The sequence below is a fragment of the Habropoda laboriosa genome, unplaced genomic scaffold, assembly GCF_001263275.1.
Source record: "Habropoda laboriosa isolate 0110345459 unplaced genomic scaffold, ASM126327v1 scaffold57, whole genome shotgun sequence".
NCBI classification, from domain to species: domain Eukaryota; kingdom Metazoa; phylum Arthropoda; class Insecta; order Hymenoptera; family Apidae; genus Habropoda; species Habropoda laboriosa.
In genome coordinates, this window is record NW_017100229.1 from 3211052 (window position 1) to 3236617 (window position 25566).

The window sequence follows — 25566 nt, forward strand, 5'->3', positions numbered from 1 at the left end:
TCCCTCTCTCTCTCTCTTTCTACTTGGAGCAAGTTCAATCCCCCTCTGAGCGAGCGAAATGATTTACGTTCGACTTCTCCTCTTCGTAATTAGTAAGCGATCTCTTTTTCTTTACGATCTGAAATCACGAGCGTGCATTCGTATCTGGCTGTTAAGTGTCAACGAACCGCTCGGTGGCATATATGCCTTTGCCTTCTGCCGTTATCTGCTGCATTAACAATGAAACGCTTTGAACTCGCGTGAACTACGCGTGCTTGCGTGGCTAAAGTTGTCGTTGCCGTTCGCGAGGCGTTACAGGAACCGTTCGAAGGAACAGGCTCAAGAATAATATCGGTACAGAAATCGTGCCAGGGGGCATATTTCATTTGGCAAGAGTGGTTTTCGCGAGAGCGAGTGGCACTTAACGTCGCGCGCGTCACTGTTAGATCGGATAGAAACACGCGGAGGATTCGGAAGAGAGGTGCAGACACGATGCGCATAGCTCGTGCAAGGAAATAAGCAAAAATAGGAGCAGCACCGTGGCGCCAACGAGTTAATAGTTAATTGGCTAATGCCCGCTGCTAAAAATAAGCTTGCGCATCGTCTCCACGTACCTAACACTCGTGTCCGAGCTATCGAACCGGCTGTGTTTGCGCGGTTACTTCCTCAAAAGGATAACTAGAATTACGTTTTTTTGCGCCTCGAGGATCGATTCTTTAGCGAGGAAGAACTTGCGAAAGAAAGCGGCAATTTTCCGTTCAAATATAGGGGACCACGGTCTGACTATCGGCAGTTGAAAGTACCACGGATGAGAGGCCGGCGAGACAAGAGGATGGAAATCGACCGAGAAGAGAGAGAGATAGCGTATACTGTCTGTGAAGTCGAGACACCGTCGACTCTTTTCGTGGAAACGAATTAATGCAACGAATTAACCGAGGCAACTTAATACGCGTCTATTCGCATCGGAGCAACCGGTTCGACTCCAGGTGGTGATCACTACCTATCGACGATCGATTCAGGATGAGAACGCGGGGAAGAGAGAGAGAGATCTAACGCAAAGTGAAAAGGACCAGCGAGTAGCACGCGTATGCATAATTATCCGGACAATGGCCGACGATTTATCTCGTTCATCATTCCTGTTATTCAGAGTTTGGGTGTCGACACTTTCATGTACAAACGGATCAAATACAAACGGTGTCTGAATAATACAGATCTTTCATCTTCATAATTACATTCAACACTGTCGTTCTACGTGTTCGTTCTTTTCTAACCCTTTCTCTCTTCTAGAATCCAAATTTTTGTATTTCTCATTTACAGTTGGGCCAAGATTGAATCGTTCTCTGATTGCCCGATTAAATGGTATTCCGAAGAAAATTGAACACCCGCAACTCCATTAAGATCGCGTTCACGAGTTTGAAAGGCCGCACTCGCGCGGCACTCGCGCACGTTTACCGGCCAAGGAGGGGAAAAGAAGTAGCAGAGGGACGACATAGCGCACGACAAAAGCTAAAAAGGAGACCGGCTGTCAGGAGAGGAGGGCTGACGGTCTACAGCAGAAGTAAAGCTGCCGTTCTTTCACATCGTCCCCCGTTCCTCTTCCTCCAAGGAGGCGCTCGCGTGAGCCACGAATCAAAGGTTCCCCGTGTGCGTGTCCACACAGACACGCACTCACATCAAGGTAACGTGGCGTCTCTGCCTCGGGGCTCAGGCGCCACTGTCTCCCTTCTCCCTGTCCCTCGTTTCCCTCACCAGCCGCCCATTTCCCGGCGTCGATCCGCACCACTCAACCTTTTACCAACACACGGACACACCGGCCTGCTCGCACACAACCTTCCGGTACAGTGGCCGCCATTAACGTAAGTGGTACAGGCCATGTGCGCCTCTCATGATCCTCCCTTTGACCGATCGAATTGCTTCGACGAGGATCTTCTGTTTGACAATATTGTGCCATTACGACGATGAATTTTCTCGGAGTAACCATTTCACTCGGAAATTCGAACGTAATAATTGATATCAACTTTAGAGTGTCAATTTTTTTTAAGTTCCAAAATAATTACACGATTTTTAAATTTCGGAGATTATATTTTCATACCTTTTATATCACAAGTATTGGAATTTTTCAGAAAAAAGGAAACCAAGTGTAACCACTTTTGGTAGAATAATTGGTATTAACTTTTCCGTGTGAATTTTTCGAAAGTTCCAAGAAACGATACAATTTTCAAATTTAGGAGAATTTTTGAATTTTCGACGTAACGTTCGATAAAATGATAAAAGTCGATGGGAGAAGAGCCATTGACCAACAAGTGAGACGACTCCAAATAGACTATTAGACCACAGGGATCGACGACAGCCGTCGAACGTGCGTATTGTACGCGTTCACGGTGCGTGGTTCACCGACAAGGGGGCACACTATCGCAGCCGGAGGCGGGACTCGTTTAAAAACTATCTGGCGAGTGTTCTTCGCCGGGTGCCCCTGGTGCGCGCCAGCCGCGGCGGAGTCGCCCGGCTGCACGGCGTTTGCTTTTCGAGACCGAAGTGAGTCAGTCAGTCAAGCGTCGACCATCGCCGGGATCGGCCGTTCGTTTGTACCTCCAACGATCTTCCAACTACACTTTTCACGTTCCTCTCTCTCCGGCTAGTATTCGTTATGAATTTTCCAACAACGATCACCGTAAACATTCATCGATCGTGACCCTGCCGCCCGTTATCTCCGAATCGTTAAAAACAACGACAATTCGATGGAGTTTAATCGCGATTTCAGTTGATCGTTTCCAAAGTAACAAACGTAACATCAATCGAGGATAATAATAACAGTTTTCCAAACACGATAATAAACAGTGCGTGATACATTATATATATATATAATCGTGTTGAAAATGTTGTCGCGGGACTTGTTGACTTTCGCGACTATGGTGTCCAGTCTAACTGTGGTCGTTGGTGCTTCCTTGGACCTGGACTCCGGAGACTACGAGGTTCTCGCCGATAACGATGGGAAATCCGATGACAACGGTAACGTTACATTTTCGGTGCGATGATTTCATGGGGAAATGCCCAGGAGGGAAATGATTCGCGGCGCGGCGCGGCGAGAAACGACCGCGTGAACGGGTACACGTGGGTGGCGCCAAATACTCAGACGAAATCAATGAGAACACCGGAATCCGCCGTTCCATTCTCAGGCAACGTCGAATTTTATCCACTTCTATATCGATTTTACCTAAAGTTTGCCCACTCGGATTCTTTACGAGATATAGAGGTCGCGTTTCTACACTCTGCCACATTGTTTCACGCGGCTCAAGTTTATTATTACACGTGGGCCTGCTACGTGCTCTCGAGGCGCGAGTTTTCACCGTGAAAAATCGGTTTTTCCTACCTGGGACACTCTAATTAACAGCTAGCCGATTCGTATCGATCAACGATTAAACCACACTCTATGCACGCAGCCTTTGACATACACCGGTGTGCTCGCTCGTAGGAGGGAGGGGGAGAACGCAGAGGTGTGTGAAAGAATGAAAACGGAAATAAGGTTAATTTTTACAAGACACAGGCAACTGGTACTTGCAGAGCGTGCGTAACGAGTGTCTCTGTAAGCTTTTCAACTTTGACGCCAAGGCAATAAAAGTCGGGAAACGCCGCTCTCTAAATTAAGACCACTGAAGTCGCTGAAGTATGTACATTAATTGACTCGGTCTTTTCTGCATGTTCTCCCCTCCGCGGCGCTTCGATTCGTTTAAACGAGAAAATTTTCTCAAACCAGTCCGAATATTCTTGATCCTCGGGACGTTTCGATAAATAAAACGCTCCGATACCTTCGTGCAAGCTTAAAGACGATGCGATTCGTACGATGCGAGCGTCCCGAAAAAATGAGGAGAAAAGAAAGACAGCGAGATAAGAGAGAAGGAAGAGCAGATGCAGACGCGTTCGCTGCGTCACACGGTGCAGCCACGGTAATTGCAAAATTGTACGTTCTCTCCGGAACGAAAGGAAAAAAGGCGCCTCGCGCACCGCCGTGTTTAAACTCGTCTGCCGCTTTTTTTGCTGTCGGCCAAGAGGCACACACGGCGGCGGCGCAATTAAGGACGCGTACAATTTCAGCCGTTTTATCGATGCACGTGAGTATTCGACGAAATGAAAAAGCTTCGGCGTAAGAAAGAAAAATAAGAGAAGGGAAAAAAGGACGCAACTCTTCCTTTTCCCTCGCTCCCGCTCTGTGACATAATCTTGCTTTCTCGGGGACAGAAGGAAAACCGGAGAGACATAGCGGGAAAACGAGATACTCGACGAGAGGATTATCACAGTTATTATTAACCCTTTAATAGAAACAATTCGCCATGTTCACTTATTTAAACCTGTTACTTCGCTGATAACAATAACCACGTTGCACTCGGGGAAAATTGCACGTACGATAAAACGCGTCTAATATCGCCTAACACGTAATATCTTCTCCTCGTAATACTTTGTAAACAAAGTGGTAATAAAGTGAACCAACAGCCAAAAATGTGTAGGAAGACGAACTATGTTTGCAGCGTCACTTGAGCAACGCGTAACGGCCAAGTATTTTCGCGAATCTCCATAGTGCAAATATTTATCGAATCGTGAGAATTTCACGTCAGATTGGTAAAAGATAAATTTCAAACTTCCACGAATCTATCGTTGCGTTATCGAAATCCTTTCGAGAAAGGGCTCTAAACTTCCGCGCCCTTTAAATTCCTCGGTCAGACGAATTTTATGGAACGAAATTGTCAGTCCAAGTAGATTAAAAAATTGAAATACAATTGTCCAAGCGGAGAAAGATCGTCGGTGAGGTTGAGTAAATGATTCACGATCGATCGATAGATTTACGCGGTGGACTGGCGCCACCTGGCCAGATAAGTCCCGCGGGATTATCCGGGAGAGACGGGGCCACGAATTCCGGTGAAACGCGCGGCGCTTGCGAAATAATAAATATTTAAATTTTACCGTTCGCACGATACCGAGTTTAGAAAGACGATAAAGTATGTGTCGGGCGCCAGCTAGGCGCGCGGATAGCGGAGTACATAATATAATGCCTATGTGCACGATAGCTACCTTCCGACACGCTTGTCTGCGCGGTCCTCGTTTACGCAAGTAGTATACCGCAACGTCTCTCCGTCGTGCATCGTGAATTGCATGCTCATCGCGAGTAACACCGATGTCCAGAAACCTTCTGAATTTTTTTCATTTACAAAATCGTACCTTGAACGGGTTAGACAGAGCCTGTAGGAACGATCTCGTAGCCAGTGGAAATGAAAGAAACGCTTTTCTACACTTTTGCATACTCCAAATTGGAAGGTTCAGTCGGTTTAATTCTGGCCTACAGCCTTGAGAAACATATTTTTAATTCATCTCTAAGCAGATAACGAAAGAAGAAGAAGAGTCTTGTTACGCAACCGAGAACGATACAATAAATCACAGCTTATATGCAGATTATGCGACACGGTTATCCGATACGTTACCCAACTCTTCGTTGATTTTTCAACGAAACTGCAATCTTTCTTTCATCTGATTCCCTTGGAATTTTCAGAGCTGCATATGTAGGTAGTAGCTCTGTTTATATACGCCAGACGACGAGATTCGGTTCATGGAACCATCTCACCGATGTTATAGCTTCTCAGACAACCGTCTCGCTGCATTCCTCGTACGAGAGAAAAAAAAAAAGGAGAACGACTGTCCTTCTCTCCGCTCCTCTATGATCACACGACGATGCTGTTAATCCGACGAGTCCCGGCCGTTTATCTTTCCACGTTCGAGGAAGAACGATCGCGTTCAATTTTATATTTATAGTGCAGTCAGATTAGAAAGTTTCTCGAGTTTCCCGGAATCATTAACTCGATTGGCTTTACGCGGAGTATCGGGAAACGGTCCGTGTACCATGATCGATCGAAATGACAATGCGTGCCGGGTTTAATCGTACACTGGTAGCCGTGTCCCGTCTATAGAAACATTGTATGTACTTCCGAATGGTTCGTTAAAAATTACGCAAGATACCAGTGATTCGAGTTCCTTATCTGCACAAGCGATACAAACAAGTTACGGAATTGTGATATTTCTCGTTCGGTTCGTGCAGTCGGTTGCATATTTATAGACCCGGCGAGGTCGATTTTACGATATGAGTCACTCGTTTCGAATCCCAGACGCACTATTGTCAGTTTTGCGAATGTTCAAGAAAAGTAGGAAAAGCATCCGTGTTCGTTCGAATTGTTCGTAAAAACCTTTTCGCCCGGCAATTTTCATTTATTTCACCGTCGATCTTCGAAATTAGCGAAAATAATATCGAGACAAAGGGAAAAGTCGTATCGAGCTATTTTTTCACGAAGAGACGTGTGACTGTGTCTGCAACGATCGCAGAATGGAAATTAAAAAGTGGCATCGTGGTTTTGGAACCGCGTCGAAAAAATGCGTGCTCATCCGCCAAACGTAACGCATGCACGCACACGCGGGTACCGACGGTGTTTCACGTGTTCACACTCGGCCGGGTTGCAGCTGGTGTTACGTGCGCTTGTCCTACAGACAACACACCGACGCTGAGCGAACACAGAACCGGCATGGTGGCGCCTGTCGGCCACACAAATGTGCATGCGTGCGTGACGAGTTTATGCCTCTTTGTCTTGTGCAAGTCCATGCGTACGTAAATACGCCGCGTGCACCGACACGTTTCGAGTGGTTGCAACAGAGTGTGGGTGCACCAGTGGTCTCCTTTCGATTTGACGACTCTTTCTCTCCGAACAGAGAAACACCCCTTCGATCATTTCGTTCGCAACAAAATTTCATCTCGCACGATTCTCCTATTACCTTCCCGCTGCATCTGTCTTCCGATATCCGTAGAGAATTTCTATCGGAACGAATACTGTAGCAATCGATCTTTTTTCGGTAATGCGTAATTTCGTTATTGACAAAAATACGTTTCCCAATTCGGGTATCTGTTAATTCGTCGATAAAAACGCGGTCAGAATTGACACGATGATAGGAGTTTAATCAATCGCGAATGGAGGGTTAGGCCTATTTCATATCTGCGACAGCACACGGAAGTGATAATGTTACGTGTATCGCGGTGCAAACGGAGACACGGTGCACGGATAAAAGTTAAGACATTTTTCTTGGCGCCCTCGCGCTCCATACGAGCCACCCACGTACCTCCGCTATCTGCTTCCGAATCGGGGCTCCCGGAGAGTTATTTACGGTGGTCTCGCTATCGTTCGAATCGTATGCTTAAATTAACCGTTCGATCGAGTTACCCATTCGCTAATAAAAAGGAAGAGAGAAACCAGTCGAATCGCGCGTTATCCGTGGTAGCGTGAGATTGTGGGGATAATCAAGGTGAATTTAGCGAAGAATAAGAATCGGAATAACCGCCCCTATATGCGAAACGTCAACGGGAAGGAGAAAGTTTTATTCGTGGAACGGTTATTTACGACTACGAACGTGAGCTATAATTCATACAACCCGCCTGCTGTTTTTCCACAGTCATTCGACTCTTCCATTATTAATTAAATCCGAACCAGGCGATTAATCAAAGCTTAACCGCGTTAGATCGGGAAAATTCCGAGTAAATTTCTCCGGATAGTTTATAATCGTTGCTCACCACACTTCGGTACGAACTCGATTCGAGGAATTTCGATAACTTTCGTCGAGCCTACCCCATCTCTGAATATATTACGCGTATATGTATGTATACCGTTTTTCCTCCGAACGTATACGTGAAAAATGCATCAACCTGTTTTGTCACTTGGCCTCTTTAAGCTTGACCTCATTAGCCATGTACACGTAATATGCAAAAATGGTTCTTGTTAAGGAGACGATGTTTACTGAGTGAGAATTTAGCTCGTTCGTCAAGCTGTCGGGAATCGCGTGTGCGACCACACACGCTGACTGACGTTGAATGGATAATCGCGTCTCAATTTTCCTTACTACGTTCTGTATTTTTGAAACCGACACAAATGACAGAGAGATAGAGAGAGAGTCAACGTTGGAATTTTCTTTCCTCCTTTATTTTTTCTCGTCTTCGAACCGCTTGTGAAAATTCACGCATACCCGTGTCTATTAAAAAGAAAAAGGCGACAAATATAAACGCGACTACTTGAAACTCGTGTCCCGTCCTATGGGACTTGTTGTAATTCAACAATGGTAGCAGTGCACCACTGACAGCCTGATGTCCAACGCGCACTAACATACGCAACGCGCATCGCTCTGATACTACTCACATTTCAATAAATACTCTGAAAATACCAGCATGTGCGAAATTTATGTAACGAAAAAAGAAGCGAGGAAAAATAACAGGAGACAGAAGAAAAACACGACGTTGCATCTAATTGCGGATAAATACGGTAGGAATAATGAAATTCATCTAGGTAAAAGATGGAAAAAGGCGTGGCAAGGCAGATATCGCTAGAGGTGGTCACGTAACGAATATTTTTCTTATTTATTCTCCGGCAAGGATGGCGCCAAACGGCCATAATTCTTCGCGTTCGTCTCATCATAAATGCAAGACATATCGCGCCTCGAGTCGCTCTTTCGAGTCTATGCCTCGCGATCCAACCCGATACAGATAAGCCTTAGGCGACGCTTAAATTCAATTAATCCTTTCCTCCTTCACCTCGAAACCCATCTTGTAATATTATAATACCAGGATACGCGTGTGCAAATAATACCATTCCGCTGGATCGTGTAATTTCGATTCAGTTACACGTGGAACAAACGTGTTGTGTATACCCCGTTCAGGAAGCTTTCAATCTTCTCGAAACACTGTGTCGACCTCATTTACACGCCACTTTTCCTTTCCCTTCCCGTCTCTCTGTATTTCACGATGATAATAGAAACCCGTGGAAGAACCGCCACGTTTCAACTTTGATATTCCACGTGTGTATGGTGGAATTTGATTTCTCGACGGGTCGTCGTGGTCGCAACACAAAGGGATTCCTCGGTGGCGCCTAAGCGGTCATATAATCTTGCCCGATCGAAAATGCAAGGCGACGCTCCATCCACCACGGATTATTATCGCAAGCGTCACACTAACGCCCGCATATAACCGCGTATCCGTTCGCTCGCTATTTTACTATCGACTATCGATCAGCGGCAGTGGGGGCAATACCATATTCGTGTCATTCGAATAGAGACGGCCGTTGAGTTCGAGGCTCGCGGTTATGTTAATACGGTGCTTCGTATGCGCCATGATGCCGCGTGCAGGCACGCACGCATGCGGCATGCATGCGACCATTGCAACCGGGGATGCGTCGAATTCAAATGAACGAGCTTAACCCGCGCGACTACCACCGTTCGTTGCCTTCTTCTAGCTTTCGCGTGGCTAATAATCGTGGAAACCACCGCGGGGAAATCCCCCGTCACGTGTCTTCACGTGCTGAATTTTTATGAAAGTTTTGCCAATACCGATTGCCCCTACACCGGCGGGCGAAAGTTTCCAATCACTCTGCGGAACAAAGTTGGCCAATTTTAAGATTTCTTTTCTTTGTCGTTCTCATCGATCGAAATTAGGCGAACGAGCTCCATTTCTCACCGTATCAACGAATGAACGATTGGAAGCGCGAGCTTAACTTATCGACGATCATCGTAGCAAGTTTTATTCGAAAGGATTATGTAAATAAGAAAGCGTGAGTCATTACGGCTTTATCCCCCAAGCGGAGGGTTAACGATTAGCGAAAGCGGCGTTGTGGTGATATCTCCGGTGACAAAAAGGAGAAAACAGGCGATAATGTGGAATAAGTTCGGCGTTACGTTTCCATGTTATTCAGTGAGAACCGCTAAAACGTTTTATTTCCAGCGGACGTGTATGGTTTGTCGAGATAACATAAGTTATTCAAACGTCTGAGTCACGGTAAATAGCGATAGTTATTACGTATGTTTCGCTTTAATATTAGCAATGAACATAAGTGTTAACCGCTCCTTTCATATCGTTATTGGAATATTTGCACGATGCATTTTCTCGCCTCGTGTATCCTAATATATATATATATATCTTTCTCTCCGCAATGAATCGAGGAAACTCGAGCAGAGAGTAGTCTTGTCCTAAAGAAGAACATCGAATTAACCTCCATCGAACCAGTTATCTCCATTACTGGACACTAGCACGTGTCGCGGCAGGATCGAAATCTCTCACTTCAACCTCCGGCTACACATAGTTAGCCATCGAAATCACGTGCTTCCGACACTTGGGACGATCGTTGTTAACGGCACACTCACTCTTGATCAATTAGCCTAGCTGTGCAAGCTTCCTCGTTCGGTATAAGGGGCTTTTTGTCGCTGCCACTCGTTCGTGATCGCGTTTCAGACGAGCCAAAGTTTCGCGCGGATCGCGGAACGTACTCCCCGGAGACACGACAGCCTCGATTTTTGTAAATCTAATTAGCCCCGATCGATTTTATTTCGACATTTCCCTGGAAATATCTCGAATTCCTGGTGAACGTCAGATAAATGGGAATTTCGAGTGTTTAAGTCTTTAAATCCACTTGTTTTCTCGGTGTATATCTAATTAAGGTGAGATCGTTATCTCGGTCTTATCAATCGCTGATATTAAAAGGCACGGAGAGGTGTCGCAATTTACCGTACTTGTGCAAGCTTAGATGCATTTATATCGAGTCCGCACAGACGGGACGTTCTTATGCAGAATACTTTTTATCCTGCACGCACGATCGCTATTTCCTTTTTCCCCGAGTGATTTGCTGCCAAATTACGGCCGATGGAGGGCACGTCGCTCGTGGCTACAATTTCCTGAGCCGGTAACCACTGGTTCACCTTCTTTCAGCCGTCTACATCGTTAGTATCCGTTCCGAGCGTAGAAAAATTCGCTTTCTCAATGAACTTTGTCCTCCATTCAGGCGCAAAGCTTCGATGAATCGCGACAAATTTCCATTCGCTCTATTTATTATCCTCGCGTTCTTACTTCATTGATAAACCCGTAAACTCTACGTTCAATTTCGTACGTTCGCTTCGTTTCAAATTGATACATCTCCGAGTTTCCTGCGAACTTTTCAATTAGAACATTTGTACAAGGTAACAATTAACGGCAGCTATAATCGTTGTAAAACTTCTCGGTAAATTGCCTTCTAATGTATTCGTCGACCGGTTGTTATTAGCTGAACGCTCTCGAGCAACAGGCCGCGAAGCCATTGTTAATGGATAAATTTTGTACGAGCCAGACGAAGGTTTTGAGAAAAGGCGGCATAAAGTCGATCCAATTAACATTCTTTATCAAGGGCCTTCTTTATTTCTTAATTAACGCATTTGCTCAAACGCTCGATAGTAATCGGGGATAATAGGGGAAAAGATGGCGGACCGAGCACGGTGAAACGAACGTTGCTGATACCATCGTTACACGCTGGATCTGCTTTACCGCGGAGGGTAATTATTCAAATTAACCGCGCGCAGCTTGCCTTTGTAATTACAGAAATTACAAACGGAACGATCGTGTGGTTTGATTCTCGAAACCTTTCGATTCGGTGGCCCATCGTCGTTGGAAATTTACTCCAGGATAATCCGACGACGTTCTTCAAGTTCCGTTTAATTAACATACTCCATTTTTACAAAGTATGTTTCTCCGGTAGGAATAACTTTATCGAATATCCTCGATAATTGGCGCAATTTCACTGAAATCATTCCGGTATTTGCATATTCGAGGCAATAATCCCGGTGAGATACGCGCAATTATCGCGCTCATCGACTGTTAAATAACAGGAGGAATGGTTCGCGCATAGAGCGGCTGTTCTATGCATTAGCTATGCTTAATAGCGCATTCCTACCCCGCTGTAATTACAATGAGCCTCTATATATAGAGAACGTCGTGACAGATTTGCGGAATCAATGTCAACGATTCCAAGGAGACGTCTCTATAAATACCTGCCTCCTCGAATCTCTGGCTATGCGCACAGGTGTAAATACAAATCGATCTATTTCCACATAAATTCAGCAACAGCGATACTTTGCGATTCGATTCAGACACCGAGTTGATCAATCGTTCACCATTTTGTGCCAACCAAATGGTAATTACCAACGGATTGCCAACCGTTTCAACCTGGCTACTATATTCTAACACACAAGTAGCATTAGGTAACACCGATTTCATTTACATTTCTCTCTTAAAAATTCTCTCCAATCTCCTTACACTTCTTTTGTTCGTTAAAAAACCTTTCAAATCGAATTTCTCAATCCTCCACGGATATTCCTGGCATCTCCTGAATACAGAGAACAGAGAGACGTCGCGTGATGATCCAAAACTGGCGTAAACACGCACGTGCCGATTGTCACGCGATTGTCACGTCGATACAAATTGAACAAGCGAAGGAAACGTTATACTTATCTGCCAAGTGTAAAAAGGAGAATACTTTGCTTTTGTTAAGATAATGAAGAAGCGGGATCCGTCTGAAGAAAAGCAACACCGACGAGTATGAAGAAAAAAAGGAAGAAAGGAAAAATGTTTGAAACCTGTGATAAGCATCTCGGTCGGTGTTCATCGACAACACGTTGTTCAACAACCATAATGATCACTCTGCACGCTGTTTATGCGCATTCAAACGAGATGTTCCGCCCTCTTGTTCGCGATGTATCCAGGATTCGTCGTGTATTCAGCAAGTGGTGGTGTGCAACAGCCGAGGTTAAAAGGAGAAAGAAAAAGCTGGTGAAAAATCCGCCGAGTCTCGGCTCTCCCTCTACATCTACTGTGCGTACATGCACGTAAGTGGCTAACATACGTGCCACGTGAAACAAATTGCTCGAAGGACGGAAAGGCCTAGGAAAACGTGCTGGAGAACGTAGAATTATGACGATAGGCGACCCGCTGTTGCTTTCTTTTTTCCTTTATTTTTCTTTACTCGTCGACGATTAACCCGGTAACACGCTCGCGCGGTTCCTTATTCGTTTCGACATTCCTTCTGCGTGTAAAAAGAATACCCGGAGAGAAACAAATGTCTAAACTCGTGTTAGACTTCCAAACACGGTTAACATTTTCGCAGCCGTTTAAAAATTCGCCTTTCGTTCCTCTCTTTCGACACCAGTTAAACGTACAAATCTTTAATTGATAATTATACTAAATTTAAAGGCATTCAATGGCCACCGCTCTCCGAAAGCGTACAGCCTTCTATTACACCTTCGTATCAAGTTTTCCATTGTACACTAGATACACTACGATATATACTTAAACCGCGTGTTTACGAGCTACCGTGGTAATTAGCAATTTGCTCGTGTTCTCGCAATAACGTTTTCCGATTGTTCCGATTGATTGCAATCCGCCTAAGGTCTCGAGACTGATACGGTTCCCTGATCATTGCTCGTAATCGCGAAAGGAAAAAAATAATACTACGGCTTATTAAACTTCAATGTGACTGTAATTAGCCCGAATGACAAATAAGCCGTGCGAGTATTCGACGTGATTATCGACGTGTCTTCGTTAAAACACAAATTGATTTCTCGTTCACCTGCGGATTATGTTAAGGTAACAGTAGATGCTCGCTTACCAGGCGGGACACGGTAGGAACGTTGAAATCCGAGAGAGAAAGGTTTCACTTCCTTTTCACTGGCAACGAGGAAGACCTGTTCCGAACGATTGAGCTGCACTTCCTTCAGGGTGGCCGGCGGATTCTTTGTTCTTGCAGTAAATCATCGGATACTCGAGCGATCGGGAAAAAATCTTCGGCTACCTGAGCCGAGCGCGACGATTTCTTATGAAATATTCTCACAGTCCCCGACGATCATTTTTTTCTCCGAGATACAAATCCAATCGAAATTTTTCCCGACTGTTCCGTTTAGTTAGTCGGATCGTTAAAAGTGGATTACTCCTCGTGGACCTAACTCGATGTTACTCGGGTGCGTGGCGAGATGAATCAACGGCTGGGTGTATCGACACGCGAAGCCAGTTTCTACAAGCGATCCGTGTGTTATTTGCACAGGCAACGCGCTTCAAGAACCGTCGGTTGTCATCCCGCTGTTCAATTGCACTTTAGCTGTACACACGAACGAGCGGTGAACAAAGACCTAAGAGGGCATTATTCTACGGGGCGTGACAAGCCATCGAGAGAGTTTACTTTATCCAGCGGCGAGCGGCCATAAAATTCCGATTCGAGGCATCGGTATTCCTTCCCGCCGTAACGCGAAAACACCGCAATTTCCTTTACGGTGTGCACGGAGAAATTTTTAACGAGCGACATTGTTAACCATTCCGTTCTCTACTCTCCTTCCAACTATCACTCGAGAATTCACCGTCGCAACGGTGGAAAGTTTCTCCAAGATAAACTCCCAGCAATCGAGTATCGTCGAAGAACGAACAAATTTTCGCATTTCAAGGATGAAAAATAAAATTCCACCGTAGAATCGAGCGGACAGGGTTGGCACGGTTAATTGGTAGAGCATTTACACAAGAAATTCTCTCGAGGCTGTACAGCCACAGACGAAACTCGGCTCGTTTTATCCGATTACGTTGGCATTATTCGAAATCGGGGCGAGCGATAATTAAAGGTGGCTCTCCCCGTTTATCCGTCTGGTCGAAACGACCAAAGTATTATCATAAAAGGTCCGCGGTCCACGCGTGTAATTTGGAGCAATTTGGCAATTGCATATAATTGATGAGGATGCCTTTTACTTGACGATGCCCGCGCCGCGCCGTCCACGCAGCCAAGTTAAGTAGGGCTAATCACTGGTTTGCCTCTCTCGAAAACATCAAGAACCTGCCTTCTAGCGCCGAAATACCAAAGCTCGCGGTACACCACCCAAATACCAATACAACAGCACACTGAGAGAGCCCGGTGGTGGTGGAACGGCAGGACCCAGAGGGACCCTCCTACTTCCCAGAAATAAGGGCCTCCAAGTCCCTATTGTTCTTGCTAATTGCCACCCCGCATACCCACCCGTTCTTTGCTCGGTTCGCTGCCTGTCTACCTCCTCTCTTTAATGGCCAGGTACTCGAGAGGGGAGGGAGGACGATAGTTGCAGGTCCCAACGCAAATACCAGCTTGCTACGTACCCTTTGTGAAACGAAAATTAGCCGAAAACCGGAGATACCCATGGCTAAGGACAATTTTTCGCTCCAAAGTATCGAGGCTCCTACCCTAAGGCCTCTACTACGTAACCATCGAAATTGAGTAGTACCTATTACAGGATAGAAGTATCCGAACAACAAAGGCGTGTTTCCATTTTATACCAAGGATATTTTTGTCGGTGCTTCTGTCTCTTCCTCTCGAGTTTTCGAGTTTATTGCGTCTTGGTTGATTTACGAACCGTCGTTCCGTTCGCCAGCAGCCATAAATTTTCCTCGTTCGGTGTGTTCGAGATAGAATCGGTGAAATTAGTACCCTCGGATGGTTGGCCAATGAAATGACCAAGTATAGCTTTCTCTTATTTAATTGACTCGATCCGCGTAACCTCCGTGTACGTACAGTGTGGATCTCTCCGTCATGTTCGAAGATCGTATCGTCTGATTTACATGGTGATTTAAAACCGTGTACGTCCACGACAGAGAGCTACATTCGAGGTAATTCAACTCTTCTTCTTACTGGTCCCGTAATCGACGAATAGATCCATACCGTACGCGGAAATCCAACGGCTCCCTTGCCGCGTGTCTTCCAGATAATGTTTACACCTTCCATAGAACGCTGCTAGTTGCCTTACGCGTGGCTATCGTACCTTTTCTCTTTCCTCTATCGAGAACAGCGTTACTCGATGCAACACCTTATGATATGTTAATCAGTTCCTCCCGTCTACGAACGTTTCACTCGTAAGATTTTTACGAGACGAAAAGTTCACGGAGGTTCCTCGTGGATCGAGAAAACAAAGACGTAAACCAAGTGTAATTCGTATCCCCTTGGTCTTAACCGATCCACCTGGCGCAAACATTGGCGATTCGACGGAACAATTCGAGAAATTGTTGCACTATTCCGGTTTTATCGTTCCCCTCGTTCCATAAATTGCCCTGACCCAGTACCAAGCGAAGATCTTCGTGACGAAAGAAAGACAGGGAGACATTCCGTAGTTCGAAAGAGACGTAAAGTTTCAATCGTGGAAGATTGCGACACCTGAGAGAGGAGAGAAAGAGAAAACGGTCGCGAAATTGATTTGGCTCGTGTCACCGTCGATAAAGAACTTAAGTAGCCCCCTCTTCGATTCGACGCGGAATCCGGTCGGGCTGAGTTCAGGGGAGGAAGCTAAAGGACTTTGCAACAGCACGAAAAGCAAAAGTTTTATTGAGCCTGGGGTTCCTGGCCGGTCGTCCGGCTCGAGAAACGAGGAAGGGAGAAAAACCGGCCCATTATGCGGGTGCACTTGTCGTCCGTTCGGCGAAACGCTTTGCATCGTTGCGTCGGCCATAGAAATTGCTTTGCCCCGTTACTTTCCTTTGTATATTTATGATTGTACCATCCTGTACAATCTTCCCTGCCTGTTCCGCGAAATATGTTCGAGATAGTACCAGACATTTTTAACCAATTTACAACGGCGAACAAATGATATTAGGGTAATAGCGTGTAATTCACTCTTGAAATTTATCCGACCGTGAAGACTACAAAAATTGAGATAACGAAATTAACGAACCACTCTGAGACTCGAGTAAAACGTCCACTACATATATGCACATATAGACGAAGGTTTCGTGGAAGGAATAGAATGTGAATCAGCGGACAAATATTTATCCTTTAAAATTGATCGGTAGAATTTTTATGTACGGTATATAAATATGAATGCTCGATAATTCCATAGAAAGATGCTTGGTAAGAAAATTAATTTCCATCTTAATATATGGAGCAAAGAAAAAAACTATCGAGAATACTGTCCTTTTTTCCCTTCGCAACGTGAAATCTTCTCTCGGAGAGGAGAACAAGTTTAATCGGTGCCTTGTTCTTGGCCAGTCATCCTCCTTAAAAAAGAGAAAAGGAAAAGAAGCCCCCATTAAACGGATGCACTGTTGTCTTTCAAGGATTATATATAACGCTGCCATATCTGAATGCTTATACACCTTGATAAACCAAGCATGCTCCGAAATATCCAACGTCGTTGCAATAAAACCTAACTTAGACCTCCTGGAGAGAGACACAGGGCCAGTCTTTCAATGAGGAATCGACTAAATTCGTACGGTATCCAGTTCCGTTTAATGGGGATCATTAGTTACAGCTTTTATCGGTTGTCTGTCCACCGATCATAATAAAATATCTCTGCTTGAAAAAAATTCTGAAAAAAAAACCAGTGTATACGTCCGAGCTTAACGAGCCAATTAGTCGCTTCTCTACTAATCTCTGCTAACCCTTACTAATCTCGACGATTAGTAACCTATCGAATGTCTATTTTCTGGAATAACTCTCGTCCGGATATTCGCCACATTTGCGCAACTTAACTGCACAAATTTACAACTTCTTCGCTTTGATAAATCATGAAAATTTCGAAAAATGAAAAATCCGCCGCAAGGTGTACACTTGAGGAACTTGAACAGCTGTTAGCACGAAAGTATCCATCGATCGGAGATACCAGGCGGAAGCCAATAAAAGGTCCGGCAAATTTGCTCAGTATCCGATCTCATTCATCGCGGATCACTGCTTAACCTTCCTCCTGCGCATCGATCCGGCGACCTGCGTATATATTCGAATACCACGAAGAGAGCGTGCCGTTCTCCACCAAAGTTTCTCACGAATCTTTCGAAGAACTCACCGAGGACCGGTCCCTCTGTTCTGTTCTCTCGTCCTCCTTCCTTCCACCTCCTACGATCCTTCATCGTCTTCTTCCACCGGTGGCCACTCCTTTCGGCGTCGATGAGGAACCTTCGTTCCTTAGGGCCTTTTTGTTTTCGCATAACTCCGCAGGTTCATAGCCCACTCGCGGTCAGGGTACGAACAGGTGTCCCGCGGTGGATCGTACGACGTGACTCGCTTCGGCATCCTTTTTTCTCCTCCTTCTCTCGTTTCTTTCTTTTTCGTCGTTTTAAAGACCGTTTATAATTCCCACCGCTACCATAATACTCTCGCCGCTCCGTTCCTCGCTGAGATCGCGTGTCCTCTTACTCGATGGTCACTCGTGGTAGCGAGTGGTCTTTGTTGAGACGTCGATGAGAATGATTTGGGTGAGAACCGTGTGACAGTCGACGAACGAATGGGACACTTTTAGTCGTCGTTATTAAGATTTCTGTCATTTTTATCGACTTCGTTGTATAACAAAGCAATTCAATTTCTGATTGTATTTTGTGGATTGTCTGTAATCTCTGTAATATCTAGTACTATCAGGGGAAGATCGCTGGCGCAACAGGTCGCTACAGACTTGCTCGCGGTTTCTGCCGTGCAGAAAAGTCACTATCCACCATCGACAAGATTGAGAAACGACCCTATCCTCGCACGCCATTCGTCTTTCGTGCACGCGAAGCCAGTTTCAGAGAGAGTTCGTAATCTCGGCTGTATCATGTAATCCCCGATTGTTGTCTCGATGAAACGACGTAGTTGTGTGTTCCTTCTTTTTCTTCCTCCTCCTCTTGTTCTTCTTTTCTCCACACGGTTACCGTGTGACAACGACAACTTTCTTTTCCGCCTATACGGTACGAGTAAAACGATTTCGTCAAACGTGTTACGGTGGTGCTCCCGTGAAATTCAAACGCTGCCATCGGTGACACTCCCGACCACCAACGCGTAAAACGCGTTGGAATACTAATTGCGGCAATTTAGAACGGTGGATGTTACTAATTAGGAATTAAGATAGCCGAGTCACTTTGTGTTTTACAATTACCTCGTAACGCGGTTACCAGAATGAACAATTGCTCTGCCGACGAACTATCGTCGAAAACTTTCTCTCTCTCTCTCTCACTTTTTCAAAAGAGGCGAGAGAGAGAGAGAGAGAAATTAATGGTGTTGCGATCAGCCAAATAGAGAAAAAGAAGAAGAAGAAGGAAAAAAAGTGGTGAAATCGAGTCACGCGTGTCCCATTTTCCTTTCATTAAACGGAGATCACGAATCTCACCGCGAATTGTCAATTACATTGCGAGGCTCGATCCAAGCGAAATAAATCCTGGCAGCGATTAAACGAAACGAATGGCTCTGATAATCGACGCACGACGTACACGACCACTAATTGCCGTTACATAACGCGTTAACGTTGTCCCTATTAATTAGAAAATCCAATATTCGTGCGCTATCGACATTCAGCTCACCTCGTAATTGGCCGAGTAACGTCGTTAAGCAGCATCCACACACACATACGCGTAGGTACATCTGATTCTCCCTTATCGTAGTGTTCTTCTGGAGCAAAATAAAATTGACGATTTAAATAAATGCGCGCACGTATATACGAGCGAACAACGTTGTTACGCAATGTACGTGCATTACGGATACACTTGAGGGAACCCAGAGAGAAACTCATTAGTTTCATCATTCCACGACGTTACGTTGTGTATAAGCTGAAACTTACAGCGCAACCCGTGCATGTACATATATACATGGGTCGTCGCTCTTCTAATTGCATATACAACGGGCCTCGTTCAAATCAAGTTTCCGTCGAGCACGGCTTTCTATCCTCGGGCATGTTGCTCGAGTCGTTTGGATAAACGAATCGTAACCCTTCGTGGAGAGCGCTTTTAGCGACTCGTTATCGACGCGGGTATCGATTATCTTTTTGCTCGTTGAATTCCACGTTGATCGAGCTTGCCCTCGCTGTTGGAGAGCTTCTTATTGCCCGGTGAAATTCTAACGAGCCGTAGCCAAAGCTACGTTCCAACTTTCGTGCACGATTCGACATTGTATAATAATAACAATGACTTTATCAAGCCTGAACAAAGGGGTATCAAAAGGTCGAGGGATCTAACTTGCAGCAGAAAAAGTCGAGATGAAAATTGCAAAAAATTAAGATTAATCATATGCATGCGCAGCTAAAGTTTGAAGGTCGGAAATGTGAAAATGAAAATTGCAAAAGAACCGAGATCGAATGTTTAGCAAGTAGGTAAGGGTTAAAACGATCAGATTAATTAACGAGTGGCGAAACGAAATGGTAGGAAGAGGGGTGGCTAGATAGTATAGGTTGGTGGTTCGTCTACATAAATGAATATTTAATCCCAGATAAGTGAAATGAACCCTCGAGCCTGTTGTGCGTTGTAGTATTAACAAATAAACAAGCTTATCTGCGAGTTACAAGTAACAGCACGTGTATCTCGTTAGATATATCCGATGTCCCGGGCAAGCCAGCGTATATCTAACGTCAGCGAAGTTAAAGGTTAAGCTTCATTGAAAGCAGCGCTGTTCGCGTAAGTAGAGTCGCGTCTCTCTGGAACCTTTTATCGAGTAGACACAGAGAAAGAGAGAGAGAGATACGAATACGAAGAATTCGCCGATCGTGGCCGAGAAGAAATCGGACAGCTTTACGAGCGCAAAACACACAGAGGAGAACGTTCGTCAAGCATCTCAGACCTGTCCACCTTTTAGCCCGCGGCCATCTCAACGTTTATATATTTTTTCCCCTTCTCCTCTCTCTCTCTCTCTCTCTCTCTCTCTATTTTTCGATATACGAATTATACGATAATTCTCCTTAACTTCGAACCGAACGAAAATTCCCTTCGAATTTTCCACCAATTGTCCGTCGAAATGGCAACGAAAAAATTGGGGAATTACAACGCGAAGATTTTGTACACCGTGTAGACGATGGTATGCGCGGGAATAATGCAATAAAAGGAACGGAAGGACCTTAACATCGATTCACGTGCTTCTCGAACCTGTAATCGTTCGGCAACCGAAGAAAAAATGTAAAAGAAAGAAATACGAGCAATATGGGCTGGGAAGAGGAGAGAGGAGTAGAGGGGAGGAGAGCCCGTCGGGAAATAATTAATATGCCATGGACGCATAACGAACGACCCCGCGAAGCAGTCTGTTTGTTTTCGGACGGGTCTTCTTCGGCTCCAGGCATGTCGGCCGTATCTCTCTTCTGCCCGGGCCTTCTCGACCTCCCGCTGCTTCCCCTTTTCCCTTTTTATTTTAAACGCACACGATGCCCTTCTCCGTCGCTCCTCTCTGTCTCTTTCTCTCCCCTTTTCCCCGTTCTCCTCTCTCGGTTCCCTCCCTATCGCGGTTCGCGGTCGAAAAAAGAAATACCTTTTAGAGAAACTTCGAATTACCTTGCATAGTACCGGAGTAATGCGAGGTAAAATATGCGCGTCGTATCGGAGATGGAAAATTTCATTTCTTTAACGGACGCGTCATTATTTTAACCCTTCGGAGAATCTATCGGAATAATGAGTTTAGCGTATGTGCATTAATTTGCAGTATTTTTTACTGTTACGATTCTATTGGTTTAATAAGTCTATTTACGAATTTTATTAAGTGTAGAAACCAGTTCTTCCCGACTGGATTCGCACAAGTGATTCAAAGTTTCTGTTCGCAAGCTGGCAGAAAAGTTGGAGAATTATTTCGACGAGTGATCTGTTTTCCTTCTTTTTAAATAAAACCTCGAAGGTACCGAAAATTCATTAGTCGGAAGAAAATTCAAGGGAGATTTCGCGTTTAATCGGAGCACGTAGAAGAAGTTTACGTAATCTGGCGGAGCAACGAGAAGACGTTCCTCCTAAAAACCCTCTTACGAGGTCTCCTCTCTCGTTGCTCCAGAGGGTCTCGTGAGAGCCGGCGACCAACCGAGATCGAGAGGCAGCAGCACAGCAGCGGTGCACACAACGCAGAGAGCCGCCGCATGCCTCTCTCCATATATTCTCTCCACTTTAATCTTTCTTTTGTGACTCGGCTGTTTTAGCGTTTTTTATTCCCCGATGAGCCGGGCCTCGTGGACGAAACGGAGAAAGATGAAGGAAGAGAGGGAGGGAACCGCTGCAGGCTTATTAGCAAGAAGCCAGAGGAGAAAAGAGGGGAACGTAAGAACTTCTGTCGAGGGAGAAAGGATCGTTTAACGGGGAGAGGGACGAAGAGAGAGGTTTCGAAGGGTAGACAGAGCAATGTCGTGGATAAAGACAGCCTGGCATTACCATAATAAACAACTGTGCTCCGGCTAATCGTTGCAAAACCACAGTTCTTTGTTCCAACGATGAAAGACTCCGGCGGCGCAGTTGGTGATTTCTAATTTTTGCATCGATCCATTTCCACGACGTGTCCACGACGTGTCCTCCCTCTCTCCCCGAGTTCTTTTCTCCGCGACGATCCTCGAGACAACGGGTCACGTACGTGCGATCGTGCTAATGAATTATTTCGTCGGATGGAGGAGACACACGGTGGTGTTTGTCGCGGTTCGGAAGGGAAGCGCAACACGCGAAGAGAGAGAGGGTAAAGCCACGGATAAAGATGGCTTCGCATTATCATAATAAACAAGCGGCACGATGGTTAGTCACCGCGAACTGCTCCATGTCTCTTTGTTTATCTCGCGGCGGGCCTCATTAGCACACCGCGGAGAGAGAACTCGACTCTCTCTCCCTGCGTGTAATGTATATTTACGCTATGTCAAGCACGGTCCCAGTCTATCGAGCCTCTTCCTCCACGTGGATCTCTTCCAGACCCACCGGTTCAATACCGAACGAAATTCTTCCTTACGATTTATTTTGGGAAATTCTGTTTGGCAAATACACGTCTCGCGCTCAAAGCCCCGTATATACATTTTTTTCCTATTCTATTCCCTTTGAAATACCACTGCGACACGATCTTTGTTACCACACACCGGTCTGTGCTATACACGGAGAAAATAATTGTAAACGGTTCCGGTGTGTACGAGGAGAGAAGGCTTGGTAGCCGGCAGGTAAATGAAAGTTAGCTCTGTATACCTGTTGCGACGAGCAGGGTATAATCTTTTATGACTTTCAGCCGGGCTACTCATTAGGGGAGGCCGCCAACTATCGCCGTGTTATGCTTACGATACCTCTCCGAACGTGAAATTGGTCTACGTTGGTGGAATTGTACGCGAGAATCCTCGAATGGTCTTATCAGAGCAGAAAACACAAGGCTTATAAATAAAGATGAGCTGTAATGAATTAGCGAACCACGGGGTTCAGGCATGTTCACCAGCTCGACTCGTATGAATTTGTCGATCGAATCTTACTATATTTCGAGAGATGCTCCAGAGGCTGAAACGAGTATGGAGAAGCTCTCCCTTTCTACATACTCTATATAGACCACCCGTGATATTGCATCATTAATCAACTATGAGTCGTTTATTATCAATCACGACTATCGTTATCGAAAAACGCAGAGAGAAAGGAAAAGAGCAGAGAGAGCTTCCCTTCTCTCGTTTTATCGCACTTTCGGTATTATTCCAGTTAGGAAGAGAGTTCTCTGACCTCCGTCGTACAACTTCTCCCTCTCGTTTCAACAATTCCTCGTCGTTAAAAGGCGATCTTGTATAACTTCCTTCGAAATTATTAACTCAACGTCCTCGTGTCAAATTTCCCCCGCCGTTAACACACTTTTAATCGTCTTAAAATCGTTCCAACGTCGATTAATCCCGATGTGTGTGTGTGTATTTTTCTCTGTTCGCAGATTCTCCGTACGTTCGCGAGGTGAGGTGTTATTGCAATCAACCGGAATGCGTGCCCCAAGGATACATGTGCCGCGGTCGGGGCTGCTTCACCGAATTACCATCCAATGCAAATCCATCGTTATTAAGAGCGGAGCATAACGCTTACAGCGGTTGTCTTGACGAGAACTTCAAAGAGCGGCAATGTCCCACGGGATACCTCTGTTGCGAGCAGGATCTCTGCAACCACGTAGATAGCCCAGCCATGAGAAACAGGCTCAACAAGACTCTTCAAGGTTAAACGAATGTGTTCTCGTTGCAAGATCATTAAAATTATACAGACTTCTTAGCTGGACACGCTCTGTATGCCTATTCGAGAGAAAGAGAGCGGTGGCATTTTCATGGTTTCTCTATACCTTACTTTTCCTACTCCTCTCGGCTTCTTTATTTTCCAATCGATTCTTTTACAACACACCGATCACATCTCGTACCGTAGTAATGTTCAATCAAATACATATATACAATCTATATAATAACAAGACATTTTTCTAACTGAACAATTTTCAATTGTAATATAATAAAATTTATTTACTTTTTTGCAAAAATGTCAATTATCTCTGTAAATTCAAGATCGCGGGCCGCACTTCGGGAACCCCTGCTCTAATTGGATCTCGTTCAAATTTACACATATTCCCAAGATGATTTCTACGTCTTCGATGTACAGGGTGTTTCATGAAACGTCCTGTATACCGTGTACACAACCTCCAACCAAGTCTCGTATCGTTGATTTAAAACAATAGTGAAAGTCGAAGGTTGTGCGAATTTACGAATAACGAAACCTTTTGCGTAATTTACACCAAACAGCGTTACGGTGTGTATAACGTAATTTCTTTTCTTTTTCTCTTATCTATACAGTGTTGGTGGGTGACCAACGACCCTTTCTCGGCCCGGTGCAGCCGATCAGTCACGGAGGTCAGTCGACGGACGGATGGTTCAAGACGGCCACGATCGCTGTGCCGATTTGCGGTCTAATCGTTCTACTGATACTGGCCAGCCTCGCCATTAGATTGCTACAGCCTGTACAAGCGCAGAGCGACAAACTCGGACCACATCGGATGCCAGATAACGGGCCGCCGCTATTGGGACCACCGAAAGTGCCTCTCGTTTAATTAATCTCTCGCCAATCCCAAAGACGTTCGATAATGAAGAAGATGACGACGAAGAGAAGAAAAAAAGTGTTCTAGCGGTTAGAGACATTTTTTTAGTAAGACTATCTAGAAAAGCTAGCGGGCTTACATAGCTCCACTTGGCTGTGAATTTTTTGTGAAACAAAAAAGCGACTGCTGTAAATTATAACATTGCGCGTTGTGCATCGATTGCTGCATATTCCTCCGTGTAATTAACGACGATAAAATGTCGAATGATCACTTTGTGAGATTCGAAGAGTGAGAAAGGGGCCGATAGAACCGGGACCTTTGTACATGACGTTAATAGAACGAAGAAAGAAAATGAGAATTAAAAGAAGGGACAAAAAAAAAACAGAAAAAGAAAGCAGATAGAAAGAAAGAAAAAAATAAATACGAAACGCATGATATCGCCTTTATTGTAGCATTGTAAATAGATTATGTATTTTCTATCGTGTATTTAGATGATAATCGCTTGTCTAGGCGGCGTACAAATTGTAATCGCGTTCGTTCCACCGAATGATCGTCGATCCTCGATCATTCGAACGCGGATTTTTTTAGCCACGAACGATCGACGGTAATGTTACAATATAATCTCGAGGAGGATACAACGTATAATCCTGCAAGAAGAACAAACCACGATTTCTTCCATCGAGGAAAACTACGAATGGAGAACACGCTATTAAAAAAAGAAGAAAGAAAGAAAATAGAAAGTCTGTCTCGTTTTTTTTTTTTTTTAATCTGCGGTAGGATACCTTCTTCCGGAAATCAGTTAACTCTGGTACATCATGTACTCCTCACGTTAGTTAATCGTATTCCATATTAAATATTATTATATTGTGATAGTATGACATAACTGTACGATAATTATATTATTAAAAACATATGTACCACGACTTTGTTTTACAACACGTGTTACTCACGAGGGATAAATCGATTACGAATGATGATCGACTTATAAAATACATTGAAATAATTTTTCAGTAATCGG

General features: G+C 44.9%; 1 protein-coding gene across 1 annotated transcript; it reads left to right on the forward strand.

Moving 5' to 3' along the window:
* Positions 1–2484: 2484 nt before the first annotated feature.
* On the forward strand, positions 2485–24917 carry LOC108571330 (BMP and activin membrane-bound inhibitor homolog). Its single transcript, XM_017933343.1, has 3 exons — positions 2485–2988; positions 23415–23687; positions 24307–24917. The coding sequence occupies exons 1-3, from the start codon at positions 2856–2858 to the stop codon at positions 24558–24560; spliced, it is 660 nt and encodes a 219-aa protein (XP_017788832.1). The 5' UTR covers positions 2485–2855; the 3' UTR covers positions 24561–24917.
* Positions 24918–25566: the final 649 nt, after the last annotated feature.